At 30.3% G+C, this 23900-nt stretch overlaps 2 protein-coding genes across 2 annotated transcripts; one reads left to right on the top strand and one right to left on the bottom strand.

Moving 5' to 3' along the window:
• Window positions 1–980: 980 nt before the first annotated feature.
• LOC140055220 (CCR4-NOT transcription complex subunit 9) lies at window positions 981–6225 on the bottom strand. Its single transcript, XM_072100496.1, has 9 exons — window positions 6092–6225; window positions 5263–5396; window positions 5002–5122; window positions 4556–4643; window positions 4069–4175; window positions 3674–3769; window positions 2960–3058; window positions 2506–2597; window positions 981–1801 (listed from the first exon to the last, which is right to left on the bottom strand). Exons 1-9 carry the CDS (start codon window positions 6116–6118, stop codon window positions 1636–1638), a joined length of 930 nt encoding a protein of 309 aa, XP_071956597.1. The 5' UTR covers window positions 6119–6225; the 3' UTR covers window positions 981–1635.
• Window positions 6226–6463: 238 nt separating this feature from the next.
• LOC140055128 (autophagy-related protein 9A-like) lies at window positions 6464–23839 on the top strand. Its single transcript, XM_072100350.1, has 23 exons — window positions 6464–6533; window positions 7696–7864; window positions 8481–8526; window positions 9109–9171; window positions 9646–9789; window positions 10499–10634; window positions 11242–11344; window positions 11697–11796; window positions 13115–13164; window positions 13330–13414; window positions 13838–13978; window positions 15404–15466; window positions 16199–16273; window positions 16387–16496; window positions 16752–16792; window positions 17136–17270; window positions 17601–17780; window positions 18214–18297; window positions 18796–18862; window positions 19191–19279; window positions 19425–19618; window positions 20094–20235; window positions 21958–23839. Exons 2-23 carry the CDS (start codon window positions 7753–7755, stop codon window positions 22165–22167), a joined length of 2370 nt encoding a protein of 789 aa, XP_071956451.1. The 5' UTR covers window positions 6464–6533; window positions 7696–7752; the 3' UTR covers window positions 22168–23839.
• The last annotated feature ends 61 nt before the right edge of the window (window positions 23840–23900 follow it).

The raw sequence follows: 23900 nt of genomic DNA, 5'->3' as shown, positions 1-23900 counted from the left end.
TATGGAGAAATCCTATTTTAATGTGATTTTCCGTTTTGTATTGTTTGTTGGATATATGGATTTTTTAAATTATGAAATAAAGTGATAATCAATCAATTACAATTTACATTGCTTTATCAATCATGCAGGAAATAAATAATAATTTCCTTCGTGGTTATTATCAAGGCAATCGTCAAAATTAAGAGTGGATACGGATGGTTATCAAGATTGCTAAGTGTGCTTTGTTTCTGCAGCCAGAAATTAGCGCGTGATAATTAGCCGATACAAAATTAACCGATAAATAACCCCGCTGGAGACAATAACCGAAATCATCTAGGCCTAATCAGTAGTCATGGGGAAAAGAAATAAAAAGTAATATTTGCGCGCGATAATTATCCGATAAAAAATTAACTGATAGCGGACCAGACAAATATTAACCGAAATTATCTATAACTCAATAAGATAATTTAAGAAAAAAAATATAACTGGTTGAGTCGAGAAATTTTGAAAATTCATTTGGATTGATCATTTTGTATTAATTATCTAATAGGTTAAAACAAAATAATTTTTTTTTATGGCTGCGGAAACATTGCCTATATTATAGGCAGTTAAGCAACAGAGTCAAGGTGCGAACCACACTGGTATATCAAACATGAAGATGTGGTAATTGAATAATTTTATGGAGGTTTGGCCCAATCTCATAATCCCGATTATTTACAGTTTCTTTTCTTTGCAATTTATCTAATAACCCTTTTTTTCTCTCGAGTTTTTTTCATCTCTGATACTTGTGTTGAAACATGGTGTATGATTTGATTAAATAAAATAGAACAACTTCATAATATTATTTGTAAAACATTTATTTCCTGTTTGCATGGTTTACTAAATAAAGTAATTCTGAAAAGTTAATACATTTATTTACATGGCTTTCTTTCCATATAAAAAAATATTGTAGCAATATACAACAAAACTACGCATTACATGTTTTTTTAAATGAACAGAAAACACTATTGATCTTCTATCTTTTTAACAACACTAACAATATACAATAAAACAATTTAAAAAATGTTTTTTATTTTATAAACTGAAATAACATTCGTAAAATACTGAATATAACAGAAGAGAAAACTAAATTTCATTTGTATTAAATCATTTTAACTGAGCAAAGAATAAAAATTAATATTTGCTTTTCAAAAAATAAAATAATTAATATATTGAATATAAACTAACAAGTAACATGTAAAAATAAAATTGTTTGTAAAATAGTAAATTAAAACAATTATTACACATTTTTTCTTGTTATGAATAAAAAAATGATTCCGAGAATAAGAAACTCAATCTTGTACTTGTACAGTTCAGATTGTCACTGTGGAGTTCCTCTTGTGCTGCTAAATAATATTGACATTGTCACTGTGAAAGGGAAAGTTGCCCTTTGTAGCTCAATGCTGAGGTGGTCATTGCGAATCTATCTAACAAAATATTCAACTTAACTGTCGCTAAGCATATTTCACTGTTCACTCGCAAACATTACGCAGTCAATCAAATTCCACTGCACGTAAACAGCATAAAGGGTGACGAGTTAGATGGAGTGATTAACAGCCGAGTCGATTGTGTATACTGCTGTAGAGAATTCTCTAATGTAGGTGAGTGTTGAGGTCATCACTGTGGAAGGGGAATTCCCCTGGGGTCACCAACACCAGCGTCTGTGAGATTCTTAATCAGCTGAGCTAGCCACCTTTTAGTTGAGTTGTCATCTTTAAGTACAACACCAAATGTACTATCCTTTAACTGATCAGGCAAGCATTGTCGAAGGGCCTCTCGTGCTCTGAAAAAAAAATTATAACACAAACAGTAAAAACATTAAAAGACAACAAAACCATGGAAAAATGGGCACAACTATGGTATATTTTCAAATTATAAAGGTGACTAATTAAATTTAGTCTGGGTTCTCATTACTTGTTTGCTTTCTCTTTTAATTTTTCTGTTTTACTGGGCTTTATTTTAATGTATATATATATATAATATATATATTTTTATAAATGTTGTATTTTCTCTTGTTTGTTATGTGCAATTTGGACCCCATTGGAAATGGGCTGGTTTTTCCGGCCTAATGGGTGTTCCTGATGCTCGTTATTTTGTCTGTTTGTTATTTTAATGTTGAGCATCAAATAAATTCAATCAATCCATCAATCAATCAATTGGAAAGGGATTTTGAAAGATCTTTCAATTCATCTTCATCCAGGTATAACTAGGCTCAATCATGAAGCATTTTATCCTTGTCCCAGGCACTGTTCTTAAGCTCTGTCTACCCTATCAAACTAGTTTGACAAAATCGTGTGATGTGCCAAAATATAGTAGTGATATGATGTCATCATGTTCATATATGGTCATATCATACTTTGTTGTTGCATAAAGTTTGATAGTGTATTTTGCCATGGTTGTACTGTAATTGTGAATTACACCTAATTTTTATTTTTTATTCAAGTTTTCTACAAAACGTTTTAAATAAGCTGTAAACAATGAGTATACCTGGGGTTATCAGAGAGTCTTAGATAGCACCTAACAACATGTTTCAACAATCTGGCTGACGGCTCTTTTGCCAGAGCCAATACCATTTTACCCTAAAAGAAATGAAAAACACATATCATTAAGTTTCAAAATTGTTTAAAAAAAATGTTTTTGTTGTTTTTATTTTACTATCAGCCTGATCTTTTCTCTATTTCAATGTAGCCATAGTATATTTTCATTCAAACTGTAAATTAAATATAAAATATTGTGGACCAGGTTTGCATTTTTCTATGGTCTTTTTTTGTCTACAACATTAGCTCGGTCTACACTATCAAACTTTTTTTTTTTGATGTGCCCATACAGTATAGACACAATGATGTCATTATCACTACCATATTCGTGCACATCATCATCTCTTTCAAAACTAGCTTGATAGTGTAGACAGAGCTTAAGCCACACAATATACTGCACTTACTAGTATCATTGCAACATGTGAGAAACGTTCATAAGTTTGACAAATATATGATAACCCGGTTTCATCCAGTAGAATCTTCTGTAAAATAAATGTTGCAACCTGAAATACAAAAAAAATTGAATTGTAGAAGTATTTGGCTTTCTTCTTACTAGGACACAACAAAGGTTGTAGACCAATTAAAAGCAATATTTTGTTATTCAGTTGGCAGGGACCCAAGCTTTAAACAAAGAAAAAGAAAAGTACATAAAAGCTATAATACATCTGCAAATATGTATGGATTTTAGAAAGTGTCTATATTTGGCAAATCATAAAAAATTGCATATTTAAATATCAGAAGATGATGGTGGTGTTTGAGTTCAGAATGGTACTAGAAATGATCAACTAGCGTTTATGTTCCAAACTCATCATTCTTTCATAGAAAGTACTGATAAAGAAGTAAATCTATGGTGACTGTAGAATGGACCCAAGATATAACTTTTACTATAACAATGACTTTCAGCTGATAGGAATATTTTATTTAGAGTTATATGATGCAATATTTAAATGTATGTTTATATAATGTTAGTATTAACATTCAAAAAGATAATATAGATATAAGGAATAGAAGCAGAGAGATAATGAAGTGACTATTGCAGATAAGATATGCAGTATAGTAAAGTTTTGAAATTATAAATGTTAGGTGATCTTGTCAAAGGTCAAGCACCTATAGCTTACCGTTTTTGATAATTCACTGCCACTTTCCATAATTCTTAAGCAAAGTGGAATAATTTCAGTTGTAAGTAGAAAAGTTATCACCTCTTGTTCATCAGTCTATAAAAATTTAAAATAAATCATTAGTAAAACAAAAACAAAACAGAATTTCACGTTGGTTATTTTTGTAATGATCATCGCACTTTGTGATACCTGTCGCACTTTGCAATAATAGTTGTTATATTAACTGATCCATCAAATGTTATTAATAAAAAGTATAACAGGTTTTAAAATGCGAATATTACCAAGTCGACACACAATTATCAAATATAACAATTTGTAATTCATTTTGTGTGCAATTCTAATATATTATCAATAATATTAAATGATAAAATATACCACTTTCCTCCTTGACTTACCTTTACAAGTGCTCCGATGACCCCTAAACTGGTCAATCGGAGATATTCAAAAGGTCTTGTTTTGCTGACCGTATGCAAAAATGGATAAAGAAATAGAGGAATATGAGCTGAAAGTATAAAATATATTTGTATTAAAAATTATTTTGATCTTACAGTATTTCAAGGTTATATTTCTTTTATTTATAAGTCAATGTATTTTAACAGCATTGAAATACATTGACTTTTTGTAATATTGTGTTGTAAAACTAAAATATAGGACATTTAATACACTACAGTATACTACTACTGTATAAATACTATTTTATATGGACTGTGAAACCAGGCTTTAAGCTAAATTCAATTAGTGTATGGGAAATCCTTTTAAACAGTTATTCTAATTAGTTATTAGGAAAATATAAAGTGTACCTGTAATTGATGAAATAGAGCCATTGTTCTTTGCCTAACCAGAAATAAGATAAACTATTGTGAAAGCTATTTACTAACTAACCTTGTAAAAATGCTGATCTTGTTTCTGGATGAGAGGCCACACACTGCAACAATGCCAATGCATTACATACTCTGTTTGATTGATGAGCCTACAAGAGAAGAATAAAAACGTTTCAGTTAATAATACTGTACCAGATAAAATGGTACTACAGAATTGATTAACTGATAAGACATTTATTTCTGACTGAAAAACAACATATATTATACAAAATAAAAAGTATGCAGTCTGGATCAAGTCAAGAATTGAAAAAACACTTGTCACAATAGTGATCACTTTATTTCAGAATAAAAATTCCATATACAACAAAAAATACTTGAAAGAAAACCAAAAATCTAAATCTATCCTAAAACCATATGACTATAAAACAAAATTAAGATGAACTACTACTAGAGACTTTAAGATATTTTGTCCATCACAGTATATAGTTTGAAAATATCTACACTTACTGTTAAACTTGGTGGGTTTATAAAAGGATAAATATTGACAATTTCTTGAAGTAAAGCTGCGACTGTACCGAATGAGTGCCATAACATAGGAGCCAAGTCGGGTACAACCTCACGCTTTTTACTGCAAACAAAAATGAAATAATAAATAATCATAATTTTATGACTAAGTACAGTGGCATAACAATTACGAGCACTCATTGGCTAAACCCAGGGGACCTCGACAAAAAGTAAAAAAATATGTGGATTTATTCAGAACTTTACCTTAATTCTAATAGTGCATTTTCTCTTGTGTCTGGACTGGTTAGTTCCACAATCCATTGGTAGATTTTTTCTCTATCAACTGGAGCTAATGTTGGCGGTGTATTTGTATTTGGAATAGCTGTTGTACCAAGTCTCTGTAATATGAAGTATGGAAACAAATTTGTATTATTGTTCTGTCAGCGTTCTCAATTAGCCTAATTAGTCTCTAGGGTTCATGGTACAGACAGTAGTCTCAGTCGGTAGTGGTCTATATATTGCCTATAATAGGCCAGTACCAGGTTTATTTTATATTTAATTAAAAATGTTATTCTGTTAAGTTATTTAATATTAGGGCTAGGCTAGGCCTAACAAATAATATTATGATTTGTTGCATTATTTAATATCAATGTACCTGATATAATATAAGTAAGGTTATTGATATTTTGTTTGATCAAATACTATTTAAATTGAGTATTTTGATTTAAATTGCACAAAGAAAATCCTTTTGCACTTTGGAATTGCACATCCTACTACTACAGTATACCATTACACAATCATCAATTATCATCACTGCATCACTTTCGGCCCTCACCATTTGAGTCAAAAATGGCCCAAGCAACTTTGGCCGAAAAGTCTCTGGATTAGCCGTCCCTTGGCCGAAATGGTCATTAAAGCCTGATTCCAGGCTAGCCTAGCCTAGATAGGCCCTGGGCTAGCCTAGGCCTACAGGCTTAGGCCTACGCAGCCAACAGTAAAACAGTTCGACTGACTCACTCACGATATTAATTTAGCCTAAAAACTAGGTAGGGAGATCATTATCTATTATTAAAACAAAATAAACATAAAATACCTGTTGCACACTCGTGAGTGAGTGCATTTTACTCTTTAAATAAGTATAATATTATGGCTTAATTAATAACTGAAAAAGATATTTTCAACTCGATCGTTTTCGTTTGAATCCTTCTTTTTTTCTTAAAAATTCTCTCAACCGTAACGAACAGGGCAAAGGTTAAACAAGAAATCAATTTGTATTTTGTTGGTTAAAAAAAATATGTTACTTTCTCTTAACTGATTAGATTAATAGTTTTAGAGTATTATAGAACCTTATAATATTTTTTATTATTTAATTTCTATTTTACACTGTTAAAATAATTAATAAAATTTTGCCGTTCCTTAATCTAGGCTAAAGGTCAATATAATTTGTAAACATTTCGTCACTGGTATTTTATTGAGAAAACGGATTTTACGTCCTTTTCTATTTATATTCATCATAAAACATAACTATAAATGCAGTAAGTAATAGTTCCACTTCATTTATAACACAGTGTAGCTAATAACAGTGAACTGTGCATCTTATTATATGAAAAATTATACAATTATTTATAGCTAAATAAAATGAACTCGCAAACGAAGTTTTCTTGTTTTGTTGTTGTGACTGACTGCTTGTTGTTTGGCCTGTGTGCCTGGCCAAAAACCATTCATAGAGTAGACTCTAGGCTTAGGCTAGATAGTAAGTGTGTATAGGCCTAAAATACTGCTAGAGTAGAAGGCTAGCTAGGCTTAGTCCCAATCCTCTTATAATAATTTTAAGTACTTCTATTACTTACTGTATTATCAATATCATCACTCGCCTATTAGGCCTATATAAAATTATATTTTAATTTAAGTCAGTAAGTACCTCAAAAAGTATGCAAACACATAAAAAAAGCAAACAAAGACTGAGTGAGACTGTAAAGAGAGACAAAGCATTTAAGTAATTAAATTGTTATTATTAAATGTTAATAATTATGCTTACAATCTTATATAACTCAATGATTAAAAAGTTAAGTTATACTCTGTAAATATTTATAAGCAAACTGTGTTATTATGAATGTCTATAATTTTATATAAACAAACAATTAAGTTATAGGCCTACACTGTGCATATTTATAAGCATAAATGCAAGTAATAATTTAAAAAACGTTCACAGCATTTAAATTTTGGGTTTTTTAGTCAGAGAAATGAGAAATCGGATGACAAAATTACTCATAATTGGTTATAAGCAAAATGAAAGTAATTAATACTTGTAACAAGAAATGTCACAGAATTTTAATTTATCATAATTGGTTCTTGCACAATTTCCATTGTTGAAATCACACACAATTAAGGCATGATTTTAAAATGTTGAGAGTTGCCAATTCTTTATATAAATGTTTTAAATTAATAAATCTTAAAAAAAAAAAATATTATTTGCTCAAATCTGTTTTGTAAACATCTTTGAATTATTGTTTTTTTTATTTAAATGTTTTAAATTAATAAATAAATCTTAAATATTTTTTTGCCAACAAATTTTTAAAATTAAATAATTATCTGGTTTGTTTGGTACTGAATGTCCATGCTTATGGACTAAACTTCAAATCTGCAACTGCATTTGTTTGTATATACCAAATTATTATTTTTTATTTACTTTTTTAGTAACCATTAAACAACAGAAGTGGTGATTCTTGGAGTGGGTGTTAAACGTAGGGAAAGATGGAACATCTAGAGACAGGGTATCGAAGACTGGAAACCTTCCATGACGACGATGATTCACCACCAGATGAAAGAAATGTCTTGGACCATCATGTTCCTGATAATGGAAAAGGTGAAATAAGTACAGACTTAATACAATAATTAATTCACAATTGTTCTAAAATTGCTGTAAAAAATAAATTCACTTAATTTGTTGTAAAAAGTGTACACATGGTAACACACACACTAAACATAATTTGCATTACCACAAGAGAAATTATATATTATATTTATTGAGTTTCATAATAAAAATTATTTAAATAAAATATTCAGTATTTAAGTCAAATATCTCACATAGAGTAAGTGTGATTGTTCAATACGACCATCAGGACTCTGGTTTTTGTTCTACTTCAGAACAGTTCATAGAAGAATTAAAAAAGTTCCAAACAAAGAAATTATTTATAGCATTATACTGTTCCGTACATCAGATGGCTTGACATTTGCATTGTAGCCTACCATACTTTAAGTATCTCCTTGCACGTTCCTCACATATCTGGCACTACTGTCCATCAATTTGAGGTTAATACACTGTAACATTCACTTTACACACCTACATTTATATTACTAGATGAAGATAACCTCATTTTAATGTGATAGTGAACTTATCAGTAATAAGTTACCCAACTTCAATTGTATTATCCAATCTAATGTAAGCCATAAAATTCATGCATTGTTCTTTTTTCTTTCAGCTCCATGGAATCATATTGAGAACCTGGATGAATTTTTCACTAGAATATCCTTTGAATTTTTATGTTGTTCAATTTTTATTGGATTAATTTTGTAAGATAAACAATCTATTAAATAAACATTAGAAAATATCACGGTATCTGAATCAACTTTTTTTTATATAGCGCAGATAAACAAATAATTTTTCTAACAGCATTTGTTATGCTGGGTACAGCAGAACAAATTTAATAAAAAAGCTGTTTTATATCCACTTAAGAAATCTGTTCCACAATATGGGCCTACGTAAGCCCTTTCACCATACTATGAGTAAGTACATTAGGTTCTCTGTATTCAAACATTGTTGATTGTAATGATGTCTGTATTTTAATCAGGAAAATTTTTAAAAAATGCCCAAAATTAAAAGGCAACATTATTTTCAAATCATACATAATGTTTTAATTATTTTAAATTGCTAGACAGATTTACATAGTTAAAAGCAACTATCCAAAACGAAACTCTCCATAATGAAAATTTTCCATGAAACTATAATGCCAAAGGTTAGCGTTCACTGTACAATATAAACCAATATCCTTTTCATGAAAAAAGTTTTTATTTTCAAAGCTAATTTCACCTTAATAGTTTTGTTTACATTTACCAGTACCATCAGAAACATGGCTATGCCTGCATGATGCTCTCACAAATATTAGAACTTGTGTAAGATAATTTTTTTTTTTGTCATATTATTGTGTAGTAAATAATAAAAGTATACAACATGTTTAACAGAGGCCCTGGTAGTAAATTTATTTTCATGTTTATTTATATGTGAAAGAAAATACAGTAAAGCTTTGTCTCATCTTGAAAGCCTTTTTTTTACTAATTTTTACTATAATTCTGTCACCTCTAGTCTTGTTATCAATCCTTATTAAAAGTAGCCAAACCTCTAACTTGTTTTCAATGTTGGTACTTCTTGATTGAGTGATAATGTTGATGCATAGAAAATCTCAATTTATATTGCTTTTAAATTTCAATGTTTAATTTCTTTGTCTTCTGGACATAAATAAATGCAATTTGAATTTTAAATAGGCTAGTAGATATTTCACACTTTATTAAACATGTGCTTTTCGTTAAATTTCAAATTCAATATAGAAACCATTCGAACAATAATAATAACCTTTTTTTTTATTTTAGGCAATTTATATTCATTGTGATGTTCTCGTTATTCATGCTACAATGTGTTAATTATCCTGTACTGTTTGGTGAAAAAGTAAACGGTTTACACAACAAAACAACAATATCAGATACAATTGAACCATTAAACCAATGTTTTAGTCAGTAAGTATGGTGTAGCTTTCTTCTAATACACTTTTCATGTTTTTCAATTTCTTCTCTACAGTATTTATGGTAAAAATGATAATGCTCTGTTATGTAACTTATCACTATGACCTCTTTGTTTGTAATTTGTCTTTATTATAATTTCTTAATTTATAAGTTTGTTTTAACATTAGTATATAATTTCTATATCAAACTAGTCTATCTCTAGATAAAGAACTAATTTGTACATGTACATGTTGACTTGTATACCTTTTTATATCTGTCTTACAATATTATTTTGTAATAATATATTTAGAATATTTAGTAAATAAATGTTAACTTTTTGGTTAAACCAGTCGACAATGTACTTACTTGCTACGTTTCAGCTACTTCAGTAGCCTTGGTCACGCAAATGACGTTGACATGATGTTCTGTCATTCGTCATAGTTCGGTGAATTGCGCCATCTCTCGTCTGATGTTCAGCTTTCTGCTGGTGTCCCCCTTTGGATGCTCGGGTGTCCCTTTTTATTAAGTCATCGTAGATGTGGCTCAGTTCATGTCCTCCCTGGTCTCTGTTGATGTTCATATTCATTTTAGAATATTTAGATTAACATTAATAATTACAGTATGTGCCTATATCTTGGAAAATCCAGTGATGAATACCATTTATGTTTATATTATTTATATAGGTTTATCATGTTAAATCTTTTTTTAAATTTTTTTTTTATAGTTTAGATCCAGTATTAGTTATCAGTTTAATAATAGCAATCATTTTTTGGTTGCATCGTTTCACCCGTGTCGTCTACAATGCATTGAAGTATTGGGAAATACGCTCCTTCTTTCTTACTGCTCTCAAAATTCAAACTGTAAGTTCTTTTGTTTAATTTTTTGTACTCAAGTGTTTATTTTCACACCATTTTATTAATAACAATAGCAGCACCAAAAATAGCAATATCAGTGCTAAAAATAGCAATAGCAGTGCTAAAAATAGAAATATCAGTGCTAAAAATAGAAATATCAGTGCTAAAAATAGCAATAGCAGTGCTAAAAATAGCAATATCAGTGCTAAAAATAGAAATATCAGTGCTAAAAATAGAAATATCAGCACTAAATATAGCAATAGCAGCACTAAAAATAGCAATAGCAGCACTAAAAATAGAAATATCAGTGCTAAAAATAGAAATATCAGTGCTAAAAATAGCAATAGCAGCACTAAATATAGCAATAGCAGCACTAAAAATAGCAATAGCAGCACTAAAATTAGCAGTACTTCCAATTACTATTACAAATAAACATTACCTTAGAGTTACAGTAGCCTTGGCCTGTAATTCCAAGACTCGTAAACTTTAATAATTCTATAAATTCTTTTCAAGAAATAATGACTCACTTTTGTGGAAATGAGAGTTCAATATCAGTATGAATATTAATCAATTATTTAATTAAAAAAGATTATTTGTTCAATTGACATTGTAGGATGATTTACCAAATCACACTTGGCATAGTGTTCTTCAGAGAGTGCAACGTGTGCAAATTGAACAGAGGATGTGTATACACAAAGAAGATTTAACAGAGTTAGGTCAGTGATAAGTCTTTTTTAGGATCCCACTCACCAGTACAGATAATAATATGTTCACACCAATAAACACAAACCCATAACTTCACACAAATAGGAACCTCGACCCCCACATGGGTCTGTTAATGTAATGTCACTATAATTTAATTTAAAACACAAACCCATGGATGTAACTGTTTTTTGCCTAATTTCAGCATACCCACCCAAGAACACTGTGGATACCAACAAGTATCTTTATTTTTTCCATCCAAGTCTTTGACACCCACCGTTATAATAGTATCTAAATACCAGATAAATAATCTAAAATATTTGTTCCAATTATTTATAACTCTTCTTTTATTTCTATTATTTACAGATATCTACCACAGAATTTTGCGATTTAAGAATTACATGGTTGCTATGGTTAATAAATCTCTATTACCTCTTAAGTTTAGAGTTCCCTTTCTAGGTGAAGTGTGAGTATAATGCACTTATTTTATTAAGTAATAAACATTACATATTTTTCCACATTTATTAATTCATAAATAAATATATTAGCAACCTTTTAGGAGTTCGCCAATGAGTTACAAATAGTCAGCCAATGAGGGAGTTTTAAAATAGTTTTAAACTAAAAGAAGTAAAATTAATGTTAATAATATATCCATTAAAATTGCTGATAAATCTATATCCCAAACAAATTACTATAAGTTTTTAGAAGTCTTTGTTGACGAATTTGTTAATTTTAAAACACATATTGATCTCACTACTTCAAAAATATCTAAATATGTTAGTTTACTTTTCAAAATTCATCACTACCTTCCTTTAAGTGCACTCCTTTCAATCTATAAGTCACTTATGCAACCTCTTATCAGCTATTGTAACATTATTTGGTTTAATTCATATGCTTCTTATACTGATAAACTTGTTAAACTCCAGAAAAAAGCGATACGAGCTATAACTTGGTCTGATTACCGTGCACCAACAAGTCCTCTCTTCTACATACATAATGTATTAAAAATTGACGATATTCATAATTACCAAATTGGCATTTTTATGTTCCGAATATTGAAATATCCTGATTTACGATTTTTAAACCTTAAAAATTTTACTGATGGTAATGGTCATAAGTACAATACTAGAGGAAAATGTAAACTTCGACCTCCTCTTTGAAGACTAGTTTCTACAAGTCATAGTATTGCTGTTTCGGGTCCTCATGTCTGGAACAACTTAGATATGACTATTAAAAATGCAAAATCCATCAATGTTTTTAAAAAATTGTATAAGTTGAATCTAATTAATAAGTACAAATCTTAAATTCTGCCGATGTCATTGTTATTTTATTTTTTATATGTTAATATATTTTATATATCCTTTTATAGTTTTAGCTGTTAGTTTTTTTAGGTCTTCAACCTTGTACAAGCTTTTAGTTTTTGTTGTTGATCCTTTTCATCTTTTAGCATTTTATCTTTCTTTGACATGTTTTGTGATTTTTATGTTTTTTTGATGAATAAAATGAATGAAATGAAATAGTCACATCCAATCAGTGAGTCAATCAGATTAGTTATGCATTGAGCCAATCAGATTAGTTATGCATTGAGCCAATCAGATTAATGAAGTGAGTCAATCAAGAGGCTATAAGATTGAATAATAACAAGTTGTGAATGAATAAATATAGAGTAATGGAAAACAGATATATTCCATAATGCATCCCATTGGTTTATGTATTTAAAAGAAAGAGCATCTTTATGTGAATAGCATGTTTATAATTTATTAATAAAATGTAATTTATTTCAGTGTATATCTGTCTAATGGACTGAAATACAATCTTGAGATAATATTATTTTGTAAGTATTTTAATAATTGTTTTTCTTTTAAAAATTCATGCAAAGCCTCCCCATTACAAATTTACTATTTTAATATTTATGAATTTTGCTTTTTCTTTCTTCTTTGCACAATGCTCATATTATATTTTCTTGCTAATAAATGATAGTTTTGTTGTTGTTATCAAGGGGGACCATGGGCGCCATTCAAGAATTATTGGCATTTGCGTGAGGAGTTTAAACGATCTTCTAACAGAGAAAAATTGGCAGAAGAGTAAGTGAAACTTTGATCGGTATTGATAAATGTTATAAGCTCTGTCTACACTATCAAACTAGTTTGACAACAAAAGTGTGTATGTGTTTAGATATGGTGGTGATGTGCCCAAATATGATAGTGATATGACATCATCATATCCATTTATGGGCACATAAAATTTTGTTGTCACATAAAGTAAAGTTTGATAGTGCAGACAAAGCTTTAAACTAGACAAAAATTAAAACATTGTGCAGTGCGGACAAACATATTTTATCTTGATTCTCACGATGTATTGTGTTCTGACCTAAGCATTCTCATACATATGATGGAGCTTCACGAGATTGGTGTCGCATTACCATTGCTTAGAACAAATTTTACTGACACTTAAAAATGTTCGATAACTGTGACCATACTAATCTGTGTTATCTATCTTTTTATTAGATTATCTAAACACATTCTGTGGATTGGCATTGCAAACTTTGTACTCTGCCCATTTATTCTTCTATGGCAAGTTTTGTATTCATTTTTCCATTATGCGGACCTGATAAAAAGAGATCCAGCACTCCTCGGTGCAAGAAAGTGGTAAGAAATAATTTACTAAAGGACAACTTTACCGAGAACCATATTTTGACAATGTATTAATTAGTTAATTAAATGATTTTTTGTTTCTTGTGATTTGATTTGATTTGATTTGAATTTATTTGGAAAATCATCATAAAAAATACATACAAAGTGATAACACAAATTACGGACATTACAAATAATACATTTATAAAAGACTTTCCAGGATAGCCCAAAAAGCTTATCAGCTTATTTCCATTGGGATCCTTTTACAATCTAAAATAAAAAATATAAACATTACAAAGTATTGCATTAAACACGTAAATATTACAAAAACAATAATATAAAAAACAAGTTAAATTAAAGATTATGATTGACTTATAAAATTATTTGGTAGAACAGAAATGTGATTTAACATTTTTCTTAAAATTAAATTTGTTTTCTATTTGTTGAATGGAATGAGGTAGGTTATTCCATGCCTTTATGCCTGTATAATAAAACGTTTTAGATATCTGACTATCAGATTTAGGAACTGAAAAACCATTGACACTACTTCTAGTCATATAATGGTGGTTAGATGAAACTCTTTGAAACTTTTCAGTCAAATAAGGTACTGATTTTCCATAAAAAATCTTATGAACATGATTAAGTTTGAGTTGGCAAATTCTATCCTCTAGACATAATTGACCGATTTGGTTCAGTTCGTCTTTACCAATATGTGCACGATTATTTTTATTTAATATAAACCTAGCAACTTTATTTTGACTGGTTTGGAGTCTTTGTTTAAGTTTTTTAGAAACACCGGAAAACCAGGAGCAACATGCATAGTCAAAGTGACAAGTGATCAGTGCCGAACATAGAATTTTACGAGAAAAGAAATTTAGACATGCAGAATGTCTATACAAAAATTTAAGTCTTGAATTAGTCTTACTAAGAACTTTTTGAACCATAGATTCTCCAGACAGGTCTTCATCAAGCAAACAACCAAGATATGAGATCATATTCTTCTTACATATCAACTTATTTTTTGTGAACTTTTTCATATTCAATCAATCGTGAATTCATAATAATACAAAAAAAAAAATTGCAAAATTTGTGATTTTGCCATGCCCTCGTACAGCCGTCACCGTAAATTGCTGTGATGTCATGTGTGCATAGCAAAATCTACCTCATGAGTTTTCACTGTTGATCATACAAGAGATGGGTAGCATAATTTCAATTGCTAATTTGACCTGTATTTAGGCCTAAATTTGTTATTTGAAGAAACACATAGGATATACTAAGTATTTTTACATGTTTATGGTGCTACCTTCATGGTTTGGAATTTCCATGTTTAGTGCACATCAAATCAAAGAAAATACTTTGTTTGTCTAGAGTATTTCATGTGTATATGGGTGACATAAAGTATTATGTATTGTTGACTTAAACTTTTACTTACAATTGCAGGTCATCATATGGTAGACTTTACTTGAGACATTTCAATGAGTTGGACCATGAATACCAAGCTAGGTTGGTATACACTTGTGAATCGGTTATAAAGTTTTATACCTAGCAGACCTTTGTTTGCAAACTTTGAGTTTTCCAGTGAGAAGTGTAGTTATGTGCACCTCAGATGGACCAAAGCAATCTAATGACAGAATGCTGAGCTCTGGAGATCAAAGGATTTGATCATTTTCAAGCCCCCTAAATTTGTGACTGGATTTCAATTGGCCAATTGGCTTCCTCAAATGTTTGGTTAACAGACACAGTGCATAGAATATGTATATAGTACAGTACTATTGATATTTGTCTCAGCCAGACATAAGTTTAAAGGACTGTTACGAGTTTCTAACTTGGCAAGGCAAGCTCAGCATCCTGTTGTTGGATTGCCTTGGATGAATGGCCTACAGTAAACACAACCTTTTCCAAACTGTGGCTAACTCAGAGTTTGCAAACACTAGTTTGCTACTAACACTAGTCTCAAGCATTATTAGCTTTCACCCTATCATCATTGTTACCACTTCCATCACCAGCACTACCATCAGCATACAATAATATTGACTGCACATATCATCATTACTTGATTTGTAAATCAATAGAAAATTGAAAAATGACAATGCTGTATGTATCAGTAGCTGGATCTCAATAGAAATACAAATAAAATAAGCAAAAAACTTAAATCAAAAGATTAAAGTAAAACATCCAGAAAGAAATTTACACTGCAAGTCCTCATTACTTTTTTTTAACTATTTTTTTTTTCAGGTTAAATCGTGGTTACAAACCAGCTACTAAATACTTGAATGCATTTATGTCCAGTATACTAACAGTTATTGCACAGTAAGTTTATAGGTTCCTGTTGATTGTCATAAATTGAAAGCTCCACATTATAAAAGAAATTATGAATATCAATTATGAATGTCTAATTATTTATTTTATCTTTTTCTTTGCAGGAATTTGGCATTTTTCGCTGGATCTATTTTAGCAGTTTTAATTATTCTCACAGTTTATGATGAAGATGTATTAACTGTGGAACATGTACTAACACTAATGACATTACTTGGTAAATGCAATTACAATTCAACAATTAATTACATATAGCAATTAAATCAGTGAATTTATTACAGATAAAAATAATCTGCATTGAAAATTCCACTTTAGAAATTCCAAAGACAGATTACATATTATATTCCATTCCTAGCTGTATCATCCTATAAGGCATCCTAGTTAGTATGATCGTTTAGCTGATCAATTTTTAACTTTAGTCTAGTAAATCTGGTTTTGTTCAATTCTTATCTCACATTTCTGTTATGCTTAGGTTTGGTTGTAACTGTCTGCAGAACTTTCATACCTGATGAGGTAAGAATGTTTATAAAACTATTACTTTACTTTGTGTGACTTTCTGTATCTTTTCCCAATTTATCTAAAGGTTGTCCACCTGTTTAAGTTATTGACATCTTCCATTACTCTCATTTTTATGTGATGTTAGTATATAGTGGACTTAAACATTTGTCAGGTTCGTTTGTACTGTAGAAATTGTGGTGTTTGTAAAATAAATCAGAATTTGATATCAAACAAACAAACAAACTTTGTATGCTAGTGATTTTGCAAAGTTCTTGTCTCTTAAACAAACAGCATCTTTTGAATATAGGATGTCACAATCATTAGCTCTGAACAAGCAATTTATTATTTTTTTTTCAAGAACATGATTTGGTGTCCAGAAACATTGATACAAAGTATCCTAGCTCAGATTCATTACATGCCAGACAATTGGAAAGGCAATGCTCACACGTCAAGAGTCCGTAATGAATTCTCGCAACTTTTTCAATATAAATTTGTAAGTACAATTCGTTTGTTTGACTTTATCCAGCTGATGTACAAAAGTGCTGAATACATAAGGTATAAGGCAGTAAAGTATGTAATCAGTTCTACCACCAGAGAACCATTAAGCAAGTGTGCCCCAAACTGTGGCTGATTATGTATTACAGTTCCACTGTCTTAACTGCTTGTCCACTCACTCTACTTTGGAACACCCATATTTTTATGTATAGATTTTCTACTGTGTATCATAATTATGTGCATATTTGCTTGGTTTATAGAATGGTTTATATTTAATTGTCTTTAATGACGTTCTAATATTAATCATTTTCCATTTTTATTAATACAGGTATACTATCTAGAGGAACTTGTAAGTCCAATTGTAACACCATTCATATTATGCTTCAGTGTGAGAAAGAGAGCCTTGGATATTGTTGATTTCTACCATAACTTTACAGTAGATGTAGTAGGTGTTGGAGATGTGTGTTCTTTTGCTGAGATGGATGTTAGAAGACATGGAAATGCAAAGGTACAGTTATTTTCCACCTAATTTCAAGTGTATATGTCCAACAAATATTAGTTTTCCTGCTGGTACTTTATATTACTTTTGGTACAGTTATTTTCCTCTTATTTTCAAGCGTATAAGCTAATGCTGACTAAATATTAATATTCTACTAGTACTTTAAATGTTTTGATTTTGCTTTCAGTGTAAATTCAAACAATAATTCTACATACAACTCTTCATAGCAACATTCTATCTTCTTTGAACTAAAAGTCGTGGTTAGTCATGTCTCGGGTCCATTATATAGTCGCCGTACAGATAGGCTGCTACCGCAGTACTTCTATGAATGAATGGCTAGTTGGTAACAAGAATGCTAGTTGGTCATACCCAGTACCGCTTTGATTTTACGAACATTCGAGAAACCATCTTACGACTTTATATTTTTTAATTTTGCTTTCAGTGGATGTCTGAAGGAAAGACAGAATCAAGTCAATATCAACAAGCAGAAGATGGCAAGACTGAACTGTCACTCATGCATTTCACTGTAAGTTCACATTGAATATATAAATTAGCCAAATAATGTAGTTTTAAAATGTATTTTGACACAACAAGCAACAAGCACATGACATAGGTAACAATCCAACTCTAAATATTGGACTCTAAATATTATGTGAGACATACTATTAGGCAGTGCTCTATTAAGCTCTGTCTACACTATCAAACTAGTTTGACAAACAATTGTGATGTTCCTAAATATGGTAGTAATAGGACATCATCGTGTGCATATAATGGGCCCATCACATTTTTTTGTTACATAAAATTTGATAGTGACGGAGCTTTATATTTGAACTAAGGATCTGGGATCAGTAAGCCAGTTAAACCACTAAGCTACAGTACCTCTACAGTGACTTGGTTAGCTGTCAAATGACGAAAAAGCGTGGTTAGCATATTCTTATAACTAAAAAAATAATTGCAATTACAATTCTTACCCTTTTGAAAAAGATTTAAACCAAAATTTGATGATTTTTCGATTTACTTATAGATGACAAATCCAAAGTGGAAACCACCGCAGCAGAGTAGTAAATTCATTGGTGCTCTTAAGGATCAAGGTAAGGTACATCAATGAAAGGTCAAAGGGTGACAGATAAAATTTGGAGAGGTCAGGGGTCACAGAGCGAATGGCAAGAGTTTGATTAGGTTAAGTGGTCACAGGGCGAATGGCAAGAATATGATTAGGTTAAGTGGTGAACAAAAATTGCAAGAGGTCAGGGGTAACAGACTTTATTAAGTCAAGGGGTGGTTTTTCAAACAGTGTAGAATGTGTATGGACATAGTAGTTTAAAATAAAAAAAAAGATCAAATTGAGCTGTTCCTATCCCCAGCTTTTGATTCTATTTATTATTTATCCAGTATTTTGTTATTATTTGTGTGTTGTAGCTCATCAAGACATGCAGTTAATGAGTACTCTGGATGCCCAGAACACAGCATTGGCAACGTCTATTCATTCAATTACATCTATTGAAGGGGTATGTATGATTGGACACTTTACTGACATGTGACACTCTAGAATCAAACTCTTAAACATAATAGCTGTGTGTAAGAACCCCATATTATAGAATTATTATTTATATAGATAATAAATAAATAATCATATAAAAATTGTATTTTCAGTACAATAGTATCCTAAGCAGTTTAGCTGTTCAGCAGCAATTGCCAGCAGGGGTACAGACCCCACTTGGCCAGCCACCACTTTCCTTTTTTCCAAGTGTAAGAATAGCACAGCCTGGGGCTAAACCAAAGGTTAAAGGAGGCATAAGCACAATTGAAGGCCCTATTTCAGAGGAGAGTTCAGGCTTACTTAGCAGGTATGTTATTTTAATGGTTTAATATATATTAATTTTGGCATTGTTGTAAGAGAAACATACATCAGACAACCTAGAGAACTAGTAATATTGTGTAGATATTAAAGTATATTTCCCTATTTTTATGTGCTGAGGATGACATTTGATATTCATTCAATGCATCGTGTATGGACATTTGCACAGTATTTTTTGTTGTTTTAATGTATGGTACTGTGTAGTGTATCCTAACTATATATCCTTTGAAAGACGGTCAAATGTGAATGGAGATATGCTGAAAATAATTCCTATATAAATACCAGCTCATTTCTGGTACATACTGGAAAAAAGGGCGGTATATTAAATGTTGCAATATTTTGTTTTTGTTGTATTTAAATGTATTAAATGTTTTTCTTTTGATTAAGTATTTTAATATCTTTTGACAACTAAAGTATATATATGTCTATGTCTATAAGACAAATTTGTATGATTCTTTTTACAGTATTCAAAGTACAGGACATCTACAAGGAAGTATAGGTGGCTCAGGTAGCCTACAGATTCCCCAGCCTACAGCCGGAACAAGCTCAGCCTCTGATAATTTCCAAACACTTGATATGAATTTCAGTGCAATGTACATGCATCAGGTAAATATGTATTGTATTTTTTGCATTACAAAATGAAAATCCTAATAATCTATATATAAATTTACGTAAGGGCAAAATTCGGTAAATCGCGCCTTACTTCTAGAATGTTTACTCGATGGTATATAAAGTTGGTTCGTACTTTCGGTACTGATTTTAACCACCTGATGTAACCCTGTTTACTAATTAAATTAAGTTAGATAATTAGTTATTGACGATTAAAACGAATTTAGGTTCAACGATTTGCCCCAAATAGGGGTGTTTTCCGATCGTGGTATACACTGTCTAATGGATGTCCATCTTAAAAAATACCCGCCACAAAAATGCAAGGAGGCTTCGCATTTTCCTATCTCCTCCTACGATAATTGTTTTTAATAGCTGAAAACCGGTTGAACAGCTAGAGTACAGCATCATAATGTTGAAGACAGGCCGATTTTCTTAAAAAAATACTATTTTGATAGATTTAATATACGATTATACAAATGTATTGATTTGCGATGAATGGAACATCCCAATCTCTCAGTCTGCCAGAGTTTGGTTTAACACAAGTAGGTAAATTTATGAGCCCTTGGTTTAACACATACGGTAGGTAAATATATGGTCCCTTTGAGAATAAACTTGCAATACTTTGAAAAATACTGTAAATACCTATTAACTATTTTTGGTCCTCACTTGATTCAATCGATTATGACAGTGAAAGTTTTAACAAAGTATTATATCGCAAATGTTTTACTGTATTTAGAGGTATATAATTTATAGGCCTATAAAACATGAAAAAAATATTTACTGAGTGGATAAAGAATATATTTAAAAATTGTTCCTCTTTGTACCTATCCGCTTTCCCGTCCCTCAACCTTAATGTTACATACAAAACACAAATTGGGTTTCTTTAAATGAGTCCAAATCAAAAATTTGGACTAATTTTGTGATAAGTTTCTCCTTCGGGAGTAATTCCCAGGGTGCTAATTTTAGTTGACTACATAAATCATCGTGTCTATTTATTCGTTTCTGTAAACGACAATGTATTATAGTCCTGCGGTACGTACATTTGAAATCGCCAGTTTTGTTACGCTGAAATTACTATGTATTCGAGAACCATCTGTGGGCACGACCTAGATGGTACACGAGCGAAGCGAGCGTACCATCTAGTTACAATTATCTGTACAGTACAAATTTAAGTTTAAAATTATGTATTGTTTACTAAATTATTTGATCAACTTTGTCAGTATTGAGTATATTTATCTGGGCCGAAAATGGAACGTTATCTTTTTAAGAATGACATTTTATGAACATCTTATCCAAGGTGATTGTATTTGATACATGTGATGGTTTGTATCGATTGTGATAGAAAACTATCTTGCCACTGAACCACCTGTCAGCTCTGTGTTTTGTGTAAAGATTATATTTTTGTTTTCCCTTACTGTTTACTGCTTACCATTACTGGGATTGTGTAAATTTACCTTAAATGTTTTAAAAGCTTTGAGAGGCACAGAGTATATATGTTGACGTTGCCTGGGTTTTGTTAATATCTATTCCATCAAATGAGATCATGCTTTAGTGAAGAAGATGTTTTCTTTTGCCAGCTTTGTTTGTCCTTTTCAAAATTCCATGTAATAATTTTTCTGTTACTGATGCCAATTTAAAACTACTAGCCATCTTCATTTTCGTTTTGTACTGAAAACTTTAAATTAAAATTTATGTCTTCGTTTTTGTTTGTTTCTTCAGCTTCATGACCGCAATATAACTTCAATACCAGAATCCAGGGTGTTATCACCAAATACTAGCCAGGTTCAAAAGCCTAACTGGTTTCAACAGGACGGCAGTGACAAGACTGATGAATCAGAAGATATGACACCAGCCAAGCCGCTTACGACATCCAACGAACCAATAGCAAATGAGAACTTGCTAGTCAATACCCAGGATGAAAAAGTCTAATTGTTAAGCTTCTTATCCTGCAATTAATATCATATTTTTAATAATTTGCACATGAAATTACTGCTTTATTATCATGTATGGTAATATTTATCATGGAATGTTTGTGTATTTATATGCTGATTGAATAAATATAAAAGAAAAAAATAAAAGTATAATTTTTATTTAGGATATCATTGATTTATACAGTATTTAGTAGATTTTTATTATGTGGGTAATTATAGTCATAATTTTTGTATAATAATTTTCTAAACTATCTAAGAGAATAAGTTTTAATAATTTCATTTTAATACTATAAATGATAAAATAATAATAAATTTTGTTGATATTTTAGTGTGGTAGTTAATCTGCAGTGTTATGATATTTGTGTTAAACTCCAGAGTTTGATAGGCAGTAATATACAGCATGTAGATAGTGTCACCGTTTACAAACAAAGTTGGTGCAGTGCCTGATGAGGAACTTTATTTTATCATTTATAGTACTCGCACCTAAACATAACATGTAGTCTACACTTTAGTTTAGCTGCAATAGAAATTATACTAAAGGGTATTATTATTTTAGCTTTGTTCCAAAAGATAGGCCATGTTCAATTTCTCATGTATAAAAATATTAATGACAGTAAGTAAAAAATGATCATGTAAGTTTAAACATTCTCATGTAAGTGAAGACATTTTATGTATAAAAATTCTCATGTAAGTTTAAACATTCTCATGATGTAAGTCAACAATTCATGTATGTATAAAAACTCATGTAAGTTTAAACATTTTGTATGTAAGGCATTTCAGGTAGGTTTAAAAATGCTCTTGTAAGTACATACATCAATTATGTAAGTTAAAACATTTTCATGCTTTTTAATGGAAAGATTAAACAAGTTTGAAGTTTTATCTTTATTTCTTGAAGTGTTTTTTTTGCAACTAACTAAGACCCCATTTACACTTACGATTAGGTTCCGGGCCGCTCCCAGGATTGGATCCAAATTGTATTGCTTGGTCCTGATCCAGCGTGTCCATTATTTTTATTGACATTTTATAGTATTATTATTATGTTTATTTTTACTAAAAGTTATTTATCTAACTTTATGTATTGTACATATTGTACACAGTGTTAATATTTAAATACAGTAATCAAATTAATGATATTATTTCTAAATTATATAAAATGTTTGTATATTTTACATATAATAATGTAGGGTTTTATTTTACAGTTTTTATATTATTAAAAAGTAAATCAAGAATCTCACCTACTTTTATTTTTATTTTCAATAATATAGGTAGATAATTACATAAATGGTATGAGAATTAACTATAATCATAATGTAATGTTTTGATTGGTCGTTTGTATAATATTGTGAATATCATATTTATTGTATGTATACTGTTTAGTATTATCAGTTTTATAATTTTTTTGTTTGTGTCATTTTTAAAAGATTTTAGCCCTTCTTTTAATTTTAGATATCTAGTGTGTTATTGACGCAATAGGCATGCAGCTTGTACCGAAAGTGATCCATGCACTGCTTTTGTGGTCTTTTATGTTTTTAAACATACAAAAAAGAATTAATTATTTTAATCGGAATCTGATAGTCCTAGAAAAATTTACACTTATTAGGTCTTAACCTGTGTGATCAGTATGTTTTTTTAACAATGTTTTTCATTTAATCAAAGCAAAAATATTTGATGTGTATCCTTGTTGTTATAATAAAATATTATATAAACATAGCGAATTGCAATTAAGGTTTT

This window comes from Antedon mediterranea, chromosome 1 (assembly GCF_964355755.1).
Source record: "Antedon mediterranea chromosome 1, ecAntMedi1.1, whole genome shotgun sequence".
NCBI classification, from domain to species: Eukaryota; Metazoa; Echinodermata; class Crinoidea; order Comatulida; family Antedonidae; genus Antedon; species Antedon mediterranea.
The sequence above is the reverse complement of the archived record's forward strand: the minus strand, read 5'-3'. Positions and strand labels throughout refer to the sequence as shown.

Bases quoted from the DNA above. Each gene is read 5' to 3' on its own strand.
- LOC140055128 (XM_072100350.1), top strand. From the start codon at position 7,753: ATGGAACATCTAGAGACAGGGTATCGAAGACTGGAAACCTTCCATGAC. The intron at 7,865-8,480 runs GTGAAATAAGTA...TTTTTCTTTCAG, and splicing joins TGTTCCTGATAATGGAAAAG to CTCCATGGAATCATATTGAG. The intron at 19,619-20,093 runs GTATGTTATTTT...TTCTTTTTACAG, and splicing joins AGTTCAGGCTTACTTAGCAG to TATTCAAAGTACAGGACATC.
- LOC140055220 (XM_072100496.1), bottom strand. From the start codon at position 6,118: ATGCACTCACTCACGAGTGTGCAACAG. The intron at 5,123-5,262 runs GTAAAGTTCTGA...TTTTGTTTGCAG, and splicing joins AATGCACTATTAGAATTAAG to TAAAAAGCGTGAGGTTGTAC. The intron at 3,770-4,068 runs GTAAGTCAAGGA...AAATTTTTATAG, and splicing joins TCATCGGAGCACTTGTAAAG to ACTGATGAACAAGAGGTGAT.